A 13,643-nucleotide genomic window follows, 5' to 3' on the forward strand; every position below is an offset into this window, starting at 1 on the left:
TGTGCTCTTTCTGTCAAATAAATAAACAAAATCTTTAAAAATATATATATATGAAAATATGTATATATGTATGCTTTTTTTTTTTTTTAAGAGAGGGAGCACACAAAGAAGGAGGTGGTGGGGAGGGGCGGAAGGAGAGGGAGAGAGAGAGACTCTTAAGCAAGCTCCATGCCCAGTGCAGAGCCCAATGCGGGGCTTGATCTCACCACCCTGAGATCATGACCTGAGCTGAAATCAGGAGTCCAATGCCCAGTGGACTGAGCCACCCAGACTCCCCTGTGTATTTCAATTTGAGTGAGTTTTGCCCCCATCACCTTACCGCTACTAGTTCCTGAGTCAACGTTCTGTCCTCCGGGGTCATGTACACTTGGTCCCCTTTGTTCGGGAGCTAGAGTTCTGTGGCCACCACCTGTGGCCATGCAGGTCTGGGGTGTTGGCTTCCAGCTCAGACTGTGGGGAAGGGGACATGGGTGTGGCCCCTAGAGGGGAAGCCCAGACACCATGATGCCATCCTCCCCAGAGCCATCCCTTCCTGCCCACGGTCGTTGATGGCGTGCTGCTGCCAAAGATGCCTGAAGAGATTCTGGCTGAAAAGGAAGTCAACTCTGTCCCCTACATCATCGGAATCAACAAGCATGAGTTTGGCTGGCTTCTTCCAATGGTGAGAATGTGGGGTCCCCTCCATTCTCCTCCCACGCCCATTGTGTCACCCCCTCATCTCTGCTTGCAGGGCTCCTCCTTCTCCAGAGCTCCCCCTGAATCCAGAGCAGCTGTCCCCTTCACAAGAGTTGACATTTCCAAGGGGAGCTTCTCTAAGATGGCCCAAGTGTCACCTGGGGACCCCTGTCCCCACACTCTCTATTGTCTTCCGATCTAAGAACCCTGACATGTGGGTGCCAGGAGGGCCTGCAGGCATGATCGCTGGGAGACACATTTCTGTCTCTGTGACAGGGGGTGGTGGGACAGGGTGCAGCACAGCAACCCCGGAGTCAGGCCTCTCCGCTCCCACAGAACCCGGGAGAGGAAAGAGGCTTCCTGGCTGAATGTCTGCTTTCAAGGAGTGGCTCTCAGGTCCTGGAGGAAATGGTTTGAGTGGTAGATTACATCTCAGAGGGGGAGAAGGATTAGGGATTGCATGCTGTCTAAGGTAGGGGGCTCGGAGACCTATCAAGCTATTGCCAGGATTTAGCCAGAACAAACAGTAAATTCCCCTGGTCCCAGGCGCTTTCTCAGGCAAGCATTTTAAAGGGCACTGGGACATCCTCCTCATCCATCCTAGGGACAAGGCCTTGTGCTTCTGGCAGCCAAGCTATCGTTTGGTCAAGTCCCTTAATGTGGAGGCTTGGGTGGGGTGGTTTGTCACAGTCCTGCCGTTCTCACTTCATGGAATTGCAGAGGTCACTGACAGACCAAAGCTATAATGGCAGGATCTGGGCCTTCCTGGGCCATCTGAGACAGGCGGGAGTATCTGTCAGGTCTGTGTCCTTTGCCCGCTGCTTCAACACTAGCCAGGCTTAAACCTTTCCTGGGTGTCGCCATGTCCAGGGTGGGGATTCTTGCCTGATACACACACACACACACACACGCACGCACGCACACGCACGCACGCACACACGCACGCACACACGCACGCACGCACACACGCACGCACGCACACACACGCACACACACGCACACACGCACACACTGCAAAGGCCTGGGACAGCTTCTCTCTACATTGACTGTATCCTTTTGCACGGCTTGAGTTTCTGGTTAAAATAAGCCCATTTGTTTCATTGATTTTGCCCAATGCATCAAGGACCCATGCTTGTCTAAGTCATGACAAAGTGACCTTCAGCCTGCATCGGTCTGGTTGGTTGGTAGGGTTGGTGCCTTCTGCTAGTTGTTGATGCGTCACAAGTGTGTCACTGTTGTTCTAACAGATGATGGGTTACCCACTCTCCGAGGGAAAGCTGGACCAGAAGACGGCTGCATCACTCTTGTGGAGGTCCTACCCCATCACTGTAAGAGGCCAGGGAACCACAGGAACTGGCGGAAACCCTAAGAGGGAAAGACACTGGCCCCAAATTGCTGAGCCGCCTTCACCTAAATGGCAGGGTGAAGCCCAGAGATGGAGGGTTCTGGCCCCGCTTTTCTGCCCTTCCACCCTCAGCACACAGCGGGGGTGGTTGCATAGGGCTGGAGAGAGTCACCATTCTCACAAGCCACCCCAGGCTCTAGAAGCTGCATCATTCCCAGGGGGGAAGAGGGGCAGAGGGTCGCTTTTACTTCTGCTCCATTTCAGGGGGTCCCTGAGGAGCTGACTCCACTGGCCACTGAGAAGTATTTAGGGGTGACGGATGACCCTGCCCAAAAGAAGGACCTGTTCTTGGACATGTTAGCAGATTTGGTATTTGGTGTCCCATCTGTGACTGTGGCCCGTCATCACAGAGGTAAGTCCCAGAGGTTGGACAGGAGAGAGACACCACCCCACTGGCTTCTCTGTTTGTCCTGCCCACTTCTCAGCATAGACAAAGACATGGAAGCCACCAAGGGTCAGGCTTCCAGGACCGATCCCATATGGCCTGGGATAGGGACACCATCTCACTTTGGGTCCGCCAGAAGGCAACTCTGAGAGGAGGACTTGAATGCGAATAGCTTGTTAGAGACGGGATCCCAGAACACACCAGCAGAGCAGTGGAGAAGTGGCACAGAAAGGAGAAGGAAGCCACTGGAGCTGCATAGGAAGCGGGTGGGCACCGTTGACACCTGGAGCCGGTTATATCATGTCCCCGGTCATGTCTCAGGGTGATTCTGTGCGACTGGCAAGGGAGCTTCAGTATTTAGCCTCCCACTCCTGGGAGTCATGGGTTGAAGCCTGTTCCCAAGGGGCTGTTAATTTCTAGGAGCTCTGACTTGCCACACACATGGGCAGAATGGTCACTTGGTGGCCAAAGCCTTCAGACAAAGAGCTCCAGATGCCAGAGGTGGAAGTCCGGCCGGTGTACCCAGAAGCTGGGGGAGGCGATGAGGGACCAGCAGCATCTATCACAGGGGCTCCTTCCCCAATGTTACTGTGGTCTGTGAGGCCAGAGAGCAAGGCTTAGAAGATATGTCTTGGAAGGTTTCCAAGATCAGAGCTGAGGCAAACCAGTTTGTTAGCTAGTGGAGCTGGGGGTAGACTGAAGCCAAGCATAAAATCAGGCTGGTCCAAGACCAAAAAACCCCAAAACCAAAACAAAAAAACAAAAGAAGCGAGCAATGGGAGGTGTGGAGGCAGGTGTTCTAGAGAGTGTCCATTCTACTGATGGCTTCTGTCCATCCTGGTGCATGGTGGGTCTACCACAGGCCTGTCCAACATTGATCCCAGGCTGTGAAGGTGGAGTATGAGGTCAAGGATGGATAAGCTTATTTAGAGAGGGTGCACCCCTTCTGAGCGTCTGTCTGAGGTCCTCACAGGACCCCTCCTTCACCTGGTCTGCAGGCCAGGAAATGGTTCTTGGTACAGACGTCTCTTCTCTAACCGTGCTGGGAGGGTTTTAAAGTTCAGGACTTTCTAGGCATGAGAAAAAGCAGCTGAGCTGACCTGTTCTGTTCCCAAGCCCTCAGTATAGTGAGTACAGGCGCTCTTTCCTCCTCCCAAGGGTCCCAACGAAACTCGTCAGCCAGGGGCCACTGGGGGTCAAATTTGCTCTTTCATAAACTTGGTCTTGCCTCTGGATACATGTCTGATTCGTGATATCTTACTCTGCTTTGTCTGCTGGTCCCAGCCATACTTGGACTTGTGTTTTTTTAATCAGAATCTAGTATCCTGTGACTTTGAATTCAGAGTGTTTTCCCAGGACTGCACAGATTTTACCGATGACAGTCTTCATTCTGTATTTGCCTCTTTTTGAAAGAACTTCCCTGGATCTAAAGTTAATATCCTGCACTGGGATATTATGTGGAAACACATGAAGAGGGAATTTGATACTACTCTGAATTCCTCCACCAAGAAACATCTGCTCTAAATTTTTGATACATTTTTTGAATAATCTTTCCATGTCTAACATATAACTGAGAAATTAATGTTATATCATGTGTTCAATAATCACGTGCTCAATATATCAATAGTGTTCATAAACGCTATATTTTAAGCCTTTGTTCAAGATCTGTGAAAAGTCTTCATGCTTGGCCTTATGTGCATAAATCTTCAGTCAAGTCTCTAAAAGTTTTCTGAGGATTGGTTGCTAGAAGTGAAATTCCCAGGCAGGGCCCTAAGAGCATTTTAAAATTCTTGATACATGTTGTGAAATTTCTTTCCACTGTATGAGTAGGATTTCTTAATTCTATCACTTAGGAAACTCGGATTTAAAAGTAAGATAATGCTGCCAATGTCACAAGCTTTTCCTTGCCAAAAAAAAAAAAAAAAAAAGAAAGAAAGAAAGAAAGAAAGACCATCCCCATGTTTGCAATGGTGTACTTAGATAACTAACTCTGTCCTCTCTGCCTCTCCTATTTTCCTGTTATCCTAACCTGTGCCCCTACTTTCCTTTGGACACTTGTGCTTGTAGGAATTTTATACATCTCCGTGGTTTTAGGCAGAAAGCTAAAAAAAAGGAGAGGGGAGAAGGAGAATTATCTTTTGTGCAATGCACTGCCCAAAGAAGTTCTCTCCTTCGCAAAAGGTCTTAAGGGGCAAAGTGACAGCCCCTTCTCTTGGTGAGTTCTGCTTGACCTTGAAGCAGCTGCTAGCAGGTGGGTTTCAGACCCATTGATGGTTGCTTCTTCCAGACAGGACCTCTTGCTAAACCAAGGGCACATTGACGGGGGTGAGAGAGGTAACTCAATTAATTATTCTACGTCCTCATGTGGGGATGGCGTATATGGTTAAGTCATCTTTGGACAAATATTTAATGATATGGAGAAATGATTATCGTCTATTTCATAATGACATCTACAACATCATCCCATTTTTATATTCATAGAAGGGATATATGCTAGAATATGAACATGTGTGTCTTCGAGTGGTGGCATCGTAAGTGATCTTTTTGTTCATCCGTTGTTTCTGCATTTCCGAAGTTTGTTCTTGTACACAAGGAGGGAAAAGCTCCACCAGGGGCCCGGCCATTCCTCCATCAGAGTCAGTCCGTTATGGGTGTTAGGGTCCATGTGCAGCGCTGAGCTCCCAGGGTGGTGGCTCCCAATCCAGCCCTGAAAGGAGTGGGTGAAATGACTCTGGGTGAAGCCGTCTTCAGGAAAGCTGACCCCCTCTGGGGGCTCAGAGAGAGGATTCCGAGAGCGGGGACCGGGAAAGCAAGAGCAGCCACCTTTGTCCTCCCTTAGAGACCCCCTTCTCTCTGCTACCACCCCCTTCTCTGCTGTCAGGAAGCAAGATAGATGATGGAGAAATAGAAAATGCTGGGGTTTTGGATTCCTGAGATGCAAGAGACAGATTGTGCCCTTTCCCCGTGTTCCTACTTAAATATCGGAGCTGTCAGATACTTAAACGCAACCTCAGATTCCTGTCACTCCTCCCTAAAACTTAGGTGAGGAAAACACTGCAAACTGTGCAAACTGGGCAGGATAGAAGGCCCCTGTTGGGCCGCAGAGGGCCCGCGAAGGAATCAGACTCAGGCTGTCGGCAGTGGAATGCGGCGGAGTCAGCAGGACGAGCACAGATGTCGTGTGTAGATGGCAGCATCTGTATGGATTGACCCCAGGCCCCTGCAGTGATGGTCCTTCTGAATGAGTCTATGCCCCCGGGTCCAACAGCCGCTCATTCGACCTGAGCTCACTGAGTCCCTCAATACCTGGCTCAAAACCACTGTCGCCTCCACTGACGGTGTGTCTTCAAGCGAATACGGACCTTTCCCGAAGCTCCAGTGGTTTTCTGCAGGTTCACACTGGATCCAGCGCACAGCCAGCCCTGACACTGGGCAATTGCTATTAATGTTGCTGGTGTTTGTACCCCATACTCGGGTGGCCCTCCTGGTCCCTGAGCACTCAGGGCCCCTGGAGACCTCGGCACCACGCAGGTGGGCGTCTGGTAAAATGACCTGTGCGTGACTCCATCTCTCCCCAGATGCCGGAGCCCCCACCTACATGTATGAGTTCCAGTATCATCCAAGCTTCTCGTCAGACATGAAACCCAAGACGGTGGTAGGGGACCACGGGGATGAGCTCTTCTCTGTCTTCGGGGCCCCATTTTTGAAAGGTGATGGTCCTTTGGTGACTACAGACTTGTAGTTAGGAGATCCAGGTTTGAGCCTCAGTTTGGGGTGGCCTTGGGCAGGTTCCCCTTTCTCTCTAGTTCTTACCCAAATACACCAGAGTAGGGCTGAGCTCCAAGGATTGCCAGCCTTTCTCTGACTCCCACACACATGATAGAGAAGGTGTAGCCATGTGTCCCCATTGGTAGCGTCTCTGAGAATTGGGACCTGGCTGTCTGTAAGACACCTGGTGGGTCACCTGCAGGGCCAGAATGACACCACTCACTGCCCACTCACCAGAGCATATCAGAATGTGAGTGAGAATAAGGTCAGAATGGCTGGTGACCTTGAATCAGGGCTAATGTACGTCTGTGTGTCTGTCCATTCAACTGTGTATCTACCTAAAACTCATGTCTCTAAACTTAATATATTTAATAATACAATACTTTAGAGACGACCTCTTGCCAATATCCTCAGTGTCCTAACTAGCAGTGACGGATGACATACATGCGACCCTCCTCAGGGCTGTTTGTGATACGCCAGCGCCTCCGGGCGTTAACTACTTGGGTTATTTTTCAGATTTTGTGCAAGTGTGGGTGGGTGAAGGAGACCAAGCAAAGACCCCAGGGAGCACAGTCCTGAGGTGGGGTTGCTGTGGAGGCCCCCGTGGGTGTGGTGCTGGGCCCGCGACAGCCGGGGGGACAGGATATATAGGCATCGTTGACAAAGGTGGCCAGCTGACAGACTGACCACAGCCCTCCCCTGCATCCTCTATCAGGATCCCCGAAGCTTAATTGCACACAAATTACCCACATCTTCTTGCAATGAGGGTTTTGATGCAGTAGGCCTGGAGTAAGGACTCAGATTCTGAATTTCCCACAAGCTGTCCAGGGCTGTTGACTGTGGCCTTTATTTCTTCCTCTGCACAGGTGGTGCCTCAGAAGAGGAGATCGGGCTCAGCAAGATGATGATGAAATACTGGGCCAACTTCGCCCGGACTGGGTGAGCTGGGTGACAGAGATGGAGCAAGGCTGGGGGAGGGCCGGACATGTTGGCTGGGACAGGTAGCTCCCAGCCCTATGACCCTGACAATGAGAGTTCTCTGAGAGTGGACAGGCTGCCTAGGATTTGGTGAGCTCCCTGCCTCTGGGGGTGAATGAGCCTCCTGGCAGAAATGAAACCGAGAGGTCTTGCAAATCTCGCAGTGTTGTTGGGGGACCCCACGGTAGCTTTGGGTAATTCTCACTTGATTCTGTTCCCAGGAACCCCAATGGGAAGGGGCTGCCCTCTTGGCCAGCTTACGACCAGAAGGAAGGGTACCTGCAGATTGGAGTCACCACTCAGCCAGCCCAGAAGCTGAAGGACGAGGAAGTGGATTTCTGGACTGAGCTCCTGGCCAAGGGGGCGGCAGAAATGCCACCTCGCACAGAACACGTGGAGCTGTGAATGGGAGGCCTGCCTGGCCTTGGGGCCCGGGGAGCCCAGACAGAGGTATTCTACAGATGGTGTTAATGAGCCAAAGAGCAATCTTACTGTGGAGGCTAGGGATTGTCTGGTGGAGGAGGGTGGAGGTTGGGGAGGGGGAACTGTGGCTTCCATCTGGGGAATAAATTCTTTAGGAGACCAAGTCAGTGTTGGTGTCTTGGGCTCGGTGGGCCCCATTGTCTAGAAGCCGCCTCTGGTGGGGACGGCTTGGCCCTGGGAGCTGCCAAGGGGGACTCTGCCTCTGGTTCTCAACAGCTTCCAACTACCGGATGCGGGCGGCCGGAGTGCCCTGTCCCTCCCCTCCATGAGGAGCTACCTGTAGGCAGGGAATGGGCATCGTCTGTGTGTGCACTTGAGGTGGCCGCGAGGGGAGGTGGCTCCACGCCCCTGGGGCACTGTGATGTGACCCTTACGGACTCTTCCTTGGGCCCAGAGCTTTTCTTCAAAGGACACAGCAGCCTGCTGGGCCCTTCCCTGAGGCCGTTCCTTCCAAGCAACTTGACTGGGTCTTTTCTGTAGCCTGGGCATCAGGATTTTTAAAAGAACTCCTTATGTTTAGCTGGTATGTAGCCAGCATTGAGAACCACCGACCTGGTCCATGCGTTCCTGAAGGCGGGGACCCTTTCTATAGGTCTCTGGGACTCCGGGGCCCTGCACAGTGTGTGTGCTAAATACGGACGGATGGTGGAATGCATAAGCAGGGAGGAAAGGAACGTTGCTAGGTTCCTGGAGATGGCAAAAAATGTAGGCCTTCGCAGGTGATGAGATGGACGGACCGATAGATGGTGGTCAGATGGAACTTTACAAGGTCAAAGTGCTCTTCGGCCTTCAGTGATCCATTGAATATACCTTTGACTCCTATAAGAAGAACAGTAACTAAAAGTTACCAAATATTTTCTATGTGTCTTCATAATAAAGTACTTTTCCTATTCATATCATCTTCACAGCCACACTTTGAGGTGAACACTTGCTATCAACCTCATGAACGTTAACAACCAAGAAAACTCAACAAGGACGTGGCAGACAGGACCAAGTACATAATTTTCTGTGTAAAATAAAAATAAGCCTTTATTATTACTTTTTAAAAGATTTTATTTGTTTATTTGACAGAAAGAGAGAGAGAACACAAGCAGGGGGAGTGGCAGGAGAAGCAGGCTTCCTTCTGTGCGTGGAGCCTGCTATGGGGCTCGATCTCAGGACCTGAGTTGAAGGCAGACGCTTAATGACTGAGCCACCCAGGCGCCCCTTATCTTTAAAAATTATTAAGAATTTCAAGATGGCAACAGCAGAGCGTTAAAACAATCATGAGCCTGGGGCTTTGGGTCTCACATCTATGAAGCCCACCCTGCCGACAGAGCTGGGATAGAAACCTTAGCAGTCTGGTTCTAGAACTTGAGCCCACGGAGCAATCCTTCCTTCCTTAACGGAACACTTTAAACATCCTATTCTCCTGAGTCATCCACTTCCTGCCAAAGGTACCCATTTAACTGGCTGTTCTCTGCTGCCATCTAGTGGGCAGTGTCCATATAGCCACACCTGCTTCAGGGCTGGATCCAGGACCATAACCCCTGGAAGAGACCCTAGCAATGTTCCCTGGGGCGGTGACTGTGACAGAGCTGACCCTTCCAGGGGTCAGCATTCAGCATTCAGATTGGTCTCTTGCAGCCTCCAGACTCCTAACCATGCAGCGGCAGCTTGGGTAGGCCCTTCCCTTGTCTTCCTCCTACTTAACCCTAAGATGAAGTGATTCTTGGCCCTGGTGGTCTCCCCAGCCTCCAACTAATCCAGTTCCGGGCACCTCAGAAACATTCAGGAAACTCCACTCGTGTAGCACTTCTCTGTAAAGGATCTGCCCTTTGCCTCCCACCTGGACCAGTGAACGATTCCCAATTGGCCTCCCTTCCCCTTAGCCTCCGTGCCACGGAGCCAGAGTGATCCATCCGAATGGCCACCCTCGTGTTCACTTTGCTGGAGACCGCCTTGTCATCCGATTTTGAAGCTCTACTCATTAAAGAGTCTGGGTTGGCCTCTTCACTTGCTTTGCCACTAAAATATGGCAGAAGTGATGTTGTGTTTTTAGAGGCTGTGCCTACGTGCGGAACCCCCATCACTGCCATGGGAATGAGCCCAGGTCAGTCTGCTGGGAATGAGACACCCCACAGAGGGCAGCCAAGCTGGCTGAGGCCGACGCGGACCAGCCCGCCTGACCCTCAGCTGCCGACACTTGGGTGAGCCGGATCAAGTTCAACTGAGGCCGCCCAGGTCGGCGGGACTTCCCAGGTGGTCCACAGACTCATCAACCAGATACATGGCTATTGTTTTACATTTTGTGGGTGGTTTGTCACCCAGCAATCACCTCCAGATACAACACGTAACACCCAAGTATGATCGCATTACTCCACGACTTAAACCTTTTTAATGGCTCCTCATTGCCCTCTGGAAAAAGTTCCATCTCCCTCTCCAGCTTGGGAGGGCCCTGTCATCTGTATTTTACGTTTTGTATTGGCCCTTCCACGTGGATCTACTGCATATCTCTGGAGTTTTCCATGCGTCCACGCTGTCACTTTCGCTAGTCTCATGACCTGGAATTTTCCCGACTCAGCTCAGGCACCGCCTCTCATGGGCACCCCTCTCCGATCTCCCAGGTGGGGTTCCATGCATGATTTCTCTGCCAGGTTCTGAGATGGCCTTGTCTCACTCCCCTCTGTAAATGCAACCATCTACTGAGGACCAGCCATGTGCCAGAAACTCATCTAGACACAGGAGAGAGAAATAGAAGTGGTGGCTGCCTTCTGTCCCCAGGCCACTGGTCCCCTGAAAGATCATTTCAACAAATTGTGGCAAGTTTGGTGAGTTGGGTAGGTTAGGAAAGGCTTATTATTATTATTATCTTTTAGGGGGACATGAGGGACAGATAAGAGTCAGCCGGTTTCAGAGAGATGGGGAAAGGCCAAGGGATGAGGCCCAAGGGGCAAGGCCCAGGGGCACGGGGTGTCCTTGGGGACACATCTGCAGCTAGTATGGCATGACCAGAGCAAAGAGGGGGTATGAAATGAAGAAGGAGTCTTGATTTACTTTGAAGGTCTTGGGGAGACATCCGTGGGTTACAAATAAGCATGCAGTAAGTGCTCAATATATGTTTCCTTGTCAGCATACCATCTGCGTCCTCCATTAGACTAAGAGTTCGTCAGGGACAAGAGTTACTCCTTCTTTGTCCACCCCAGTTCCTTTCTGGTATGTACTAGGACTAGGTATGGTTCTCATCAAAGAATGAATGAGTTAATGAGTAAATACATCCACCCAACATATAACAAAACAAACCAAATGGATCTTTTCATCCAGACAAGAATGACCTTTCACTCCCCTGGTTCGGGGAGGTGTTGAGGAGGTTCCTACAGGCTCTGAGGAGGGTCAGGAGAACAAAGACCCCTGGTTCCTCCCGCCCCCTTCCTCCGCCTCTGTGCTGCAACAGAAGTGTGCGTTGGCGCCATCTGGTGGCCACGGCCATATTCGGCGTGAATCAGCTTCTTCCGTTGCTAAGGTACCCTCAGGTCAGAGAAAGTGAGAAGGAAGCTGGAGCGGGCAGAAACAGCTCAGCTCAGCAGATATACATCCCCACTCGCTCGGCCAGCTTCAAGGGGTCTCTGTGGATGCCAATCGAGGTCTGCCTGTCCTCACCCTGCAAGACCTGAGCCCTGAGTCCCACCGCCCCCACCCAGGATAGGAACTGATCTCAGCCTATGGGACAAAGAAGCCCTTCTCGATGGCTGCTCCGATCAGGGTGCTTTCCACAAGGGCCCCCGCCGTTCTCAGCAGACGGTGGAATCCCGGGGGAAGGAGCCAGAGGCAGTGATCAGGGTCGTCCTAATATCCTTCTTGCCCTCCTCCTAAAAGAACCCTGATTTTGTGCAGGGCCACAATGTACCCAGCGACAAATTCCTTCCCCTGACAGCTAGAAGTTGCCCTGATACATGGGTCTGGACAGTGAGACAGACTGACATCCGGGCAGGGATCCGCGAGACCCGCTCTTCTCCAGAGTAAAGGGTTGCGGACGCAGTTGGCCTCTGCCTTTTGTCCTTTCTCTGTGTTTCCCTTCTTCCTGCCTGAAAGATAGGCAAATGCAGGTGGATTCGCTTTCTTTTCTCTCTCTCTCTCTCTCCAGGAGCATGAGAACCATACGCTATGGATGGTGGAATAGAAAACTAGAAGCAGTCCAAATCCTTGATGGCTTTCTTAAGTGTCTCCAGAGCTACCGCAGGCTTCTGGGCACATCCAGGCAGAGACCCGCTCAGAAGTTCTTCTCTGCGACAAAAGATGCTTCTCATCTTCTTCCCGCTGAGGAGCACACCTCTCCCTGGCCCATTGCCTACTTGACATAAGAGAATGAGAAAACCTCATTTGTTCAGGGACCGTAGTTAGATGCCTGTTACACTTGTTATCCTAACCTTTAGAGGAGATGGATAGGGAGCCCAAGGGAACCTGTATCCGACATAAAGAAACAAAGAGCATGAGGTTAGGGTATAGCTAGCTTCTCTGGGAGACAGGGAACCTCTGTTCAAGGTGAACTCTCTCATGGTGGTGTCCTAGTGCAAGTCATTTGCTTCTGAGCACACTGGAGGCACTTAAATATGCACGCATTTAAATGCATGCATATTTAAGTATGTTAGTTTGCATACAAACATATGTAACACATATATGTAAATTATCTATGTGTGTACGGATTACAGATTGTTTGTGATGAGGAGGGTGTTGGAACTAGTTGAGGACCCACGATCCTACCAGTTGGACAGAGTTATGCCTGCATGGCCAGGGACCAGGGACGATGGCAGATCAGAGTGCTTAAGAACACAGACTCCTTGGGTTCAAACCCCAATGTCACCAACTGGTACATTATTTCAACTCTCTGTGTCTCAGTGTCCCCCATTTGTGCATGGGGGATAATAACACTGCCTCATGGTCTCATCAGGAGAATTTAGTGAGATGAAATTTGCAAAGCACTTAGAACAGTAACTGTCACTGGGTAAGCCACTGCGTTGGCTCATTAAATGTCAGCGCAGTGCGTCTGGCCTTGTCCAAGGTGCTTGTGCTCCTAAGGTCTCAGTTCCCCTGGGAATCCATGGCTGTTGAGACTGAAAAGTCCCCATTCTCTCTTTGAGAAAGCCAGGAACCCCTTATGTTTCCCTTCTCATTCCAAACCTCCAGTGGGGGCCTCTCTAAGTGTAATAGTCTAGTCAACAGTTCTAATCTTGGCTCCCATGCTCCCTGATCTGACTCTATGGCTAATTGAAATGTCAGAGTTGCCTTGCCCGTCCTTACCTGGGAAGTGGGAAGGCCTCAGATACCGCCCCACCCCCTTGCTCTTCTCTACTGATAAGGTATTACTGCGTGTGGCTGGAGATGGGGGTCAGGGGAGTCTGGGGGCCTGTCATGCAAGAACAGAAACTTAGCAGAGACCTGGGAATAGGTCAGGTGGGCAGCAGGTAGGGGCCGCGATATTGGGTTGACCATGGCCTCCCAGGTCGGCATCCCACTTCCTGTGGCCAGGGGCTGGGCTTGCTTCAGGCCCTGCCTCTTCTGATTCCGAGTCTGCCCATCCTCAGCTGTTCCCCTGGACCTGAAGCTACGGGGGGGTGGGGGTGTGGGGGGTGGGGGCTGTCCCTCCTAGGAGGACTTGCTCTGCTCACCAGCAATCCTTTTACGGCTCCTGGGTATGTCCAGGCAATGGACTTGGCTTGGGCCTCCTCTGGAGACAGAGATGGTCTTCCTTGATTTCCTGGAGCCTTCTGGCCCTGTTGGTCGGGCCCAGCTCAGCCCCTTCCAGGCCTGAGGCAGACACGGCCACCAGCTGCTAAGCCACTTAGTGGCCAGATTATCCGGGAGTCTCCAGTTGCCACACTCCTATCTGCTCCTCCTCTGGGCTGGAGCTGAGGTCAAGTCCTGCCTGAGTCGCTGCCCAGCTGGGGGAGCCTCTCCCATACCACAGCCTAA

General features: G+C 51.4%; 1 protein-coding gene across 1 annotated transcript in view; it reads left to right on the forward strand.

Moving 5' to 3' along the window:
* The window catches only part of CES1 (carboxylesterase 1), a 29,691-nt gene extending 21,894 nt beyond the window's left edge, over positions 1-7,797 (forward strand). The window contains exons 9-14 of the mRNA XM_047711432.1: positions 521-661; positions 1,923-2,003; positions 2,285-2,432; positions 6,044-6,175; positions 7,100-7,172; positions 7,433-7,797. Coding sequence (XP_047567388.1) covers positions 521-661; positions 1,923-2,003; positions 2,285-2,432; positions 6,044-6,175; positions 7,100-7,172; positions 7,433-7,616 — 759 coding nt within the window. The 3' untranslated portion in view covers positions 7,617-7,797. The remainder of the gene's footprint in view (positions 1-520; positions 662-1,922; positions 2,004-2,284; positions 2,433-6,043; positions 6,176-7,099; positions 7,173-7,432) is intronic.
* Positions 7,798-13,643: the final 5,846 nt, after the last annotated feature.

Source organism: Lutra lutra, chromosome 17 (genome assembly GCF_902655055.1).
Source record: "Lutra lutra chromosome 17, mLutLut1.2, whole genome shotgun sequence".
NCBI lineage: Eukaryota > Metazoa > Chordata > Mammalia > Carnivora > Mustelidae > Lutra > Lutra lutra.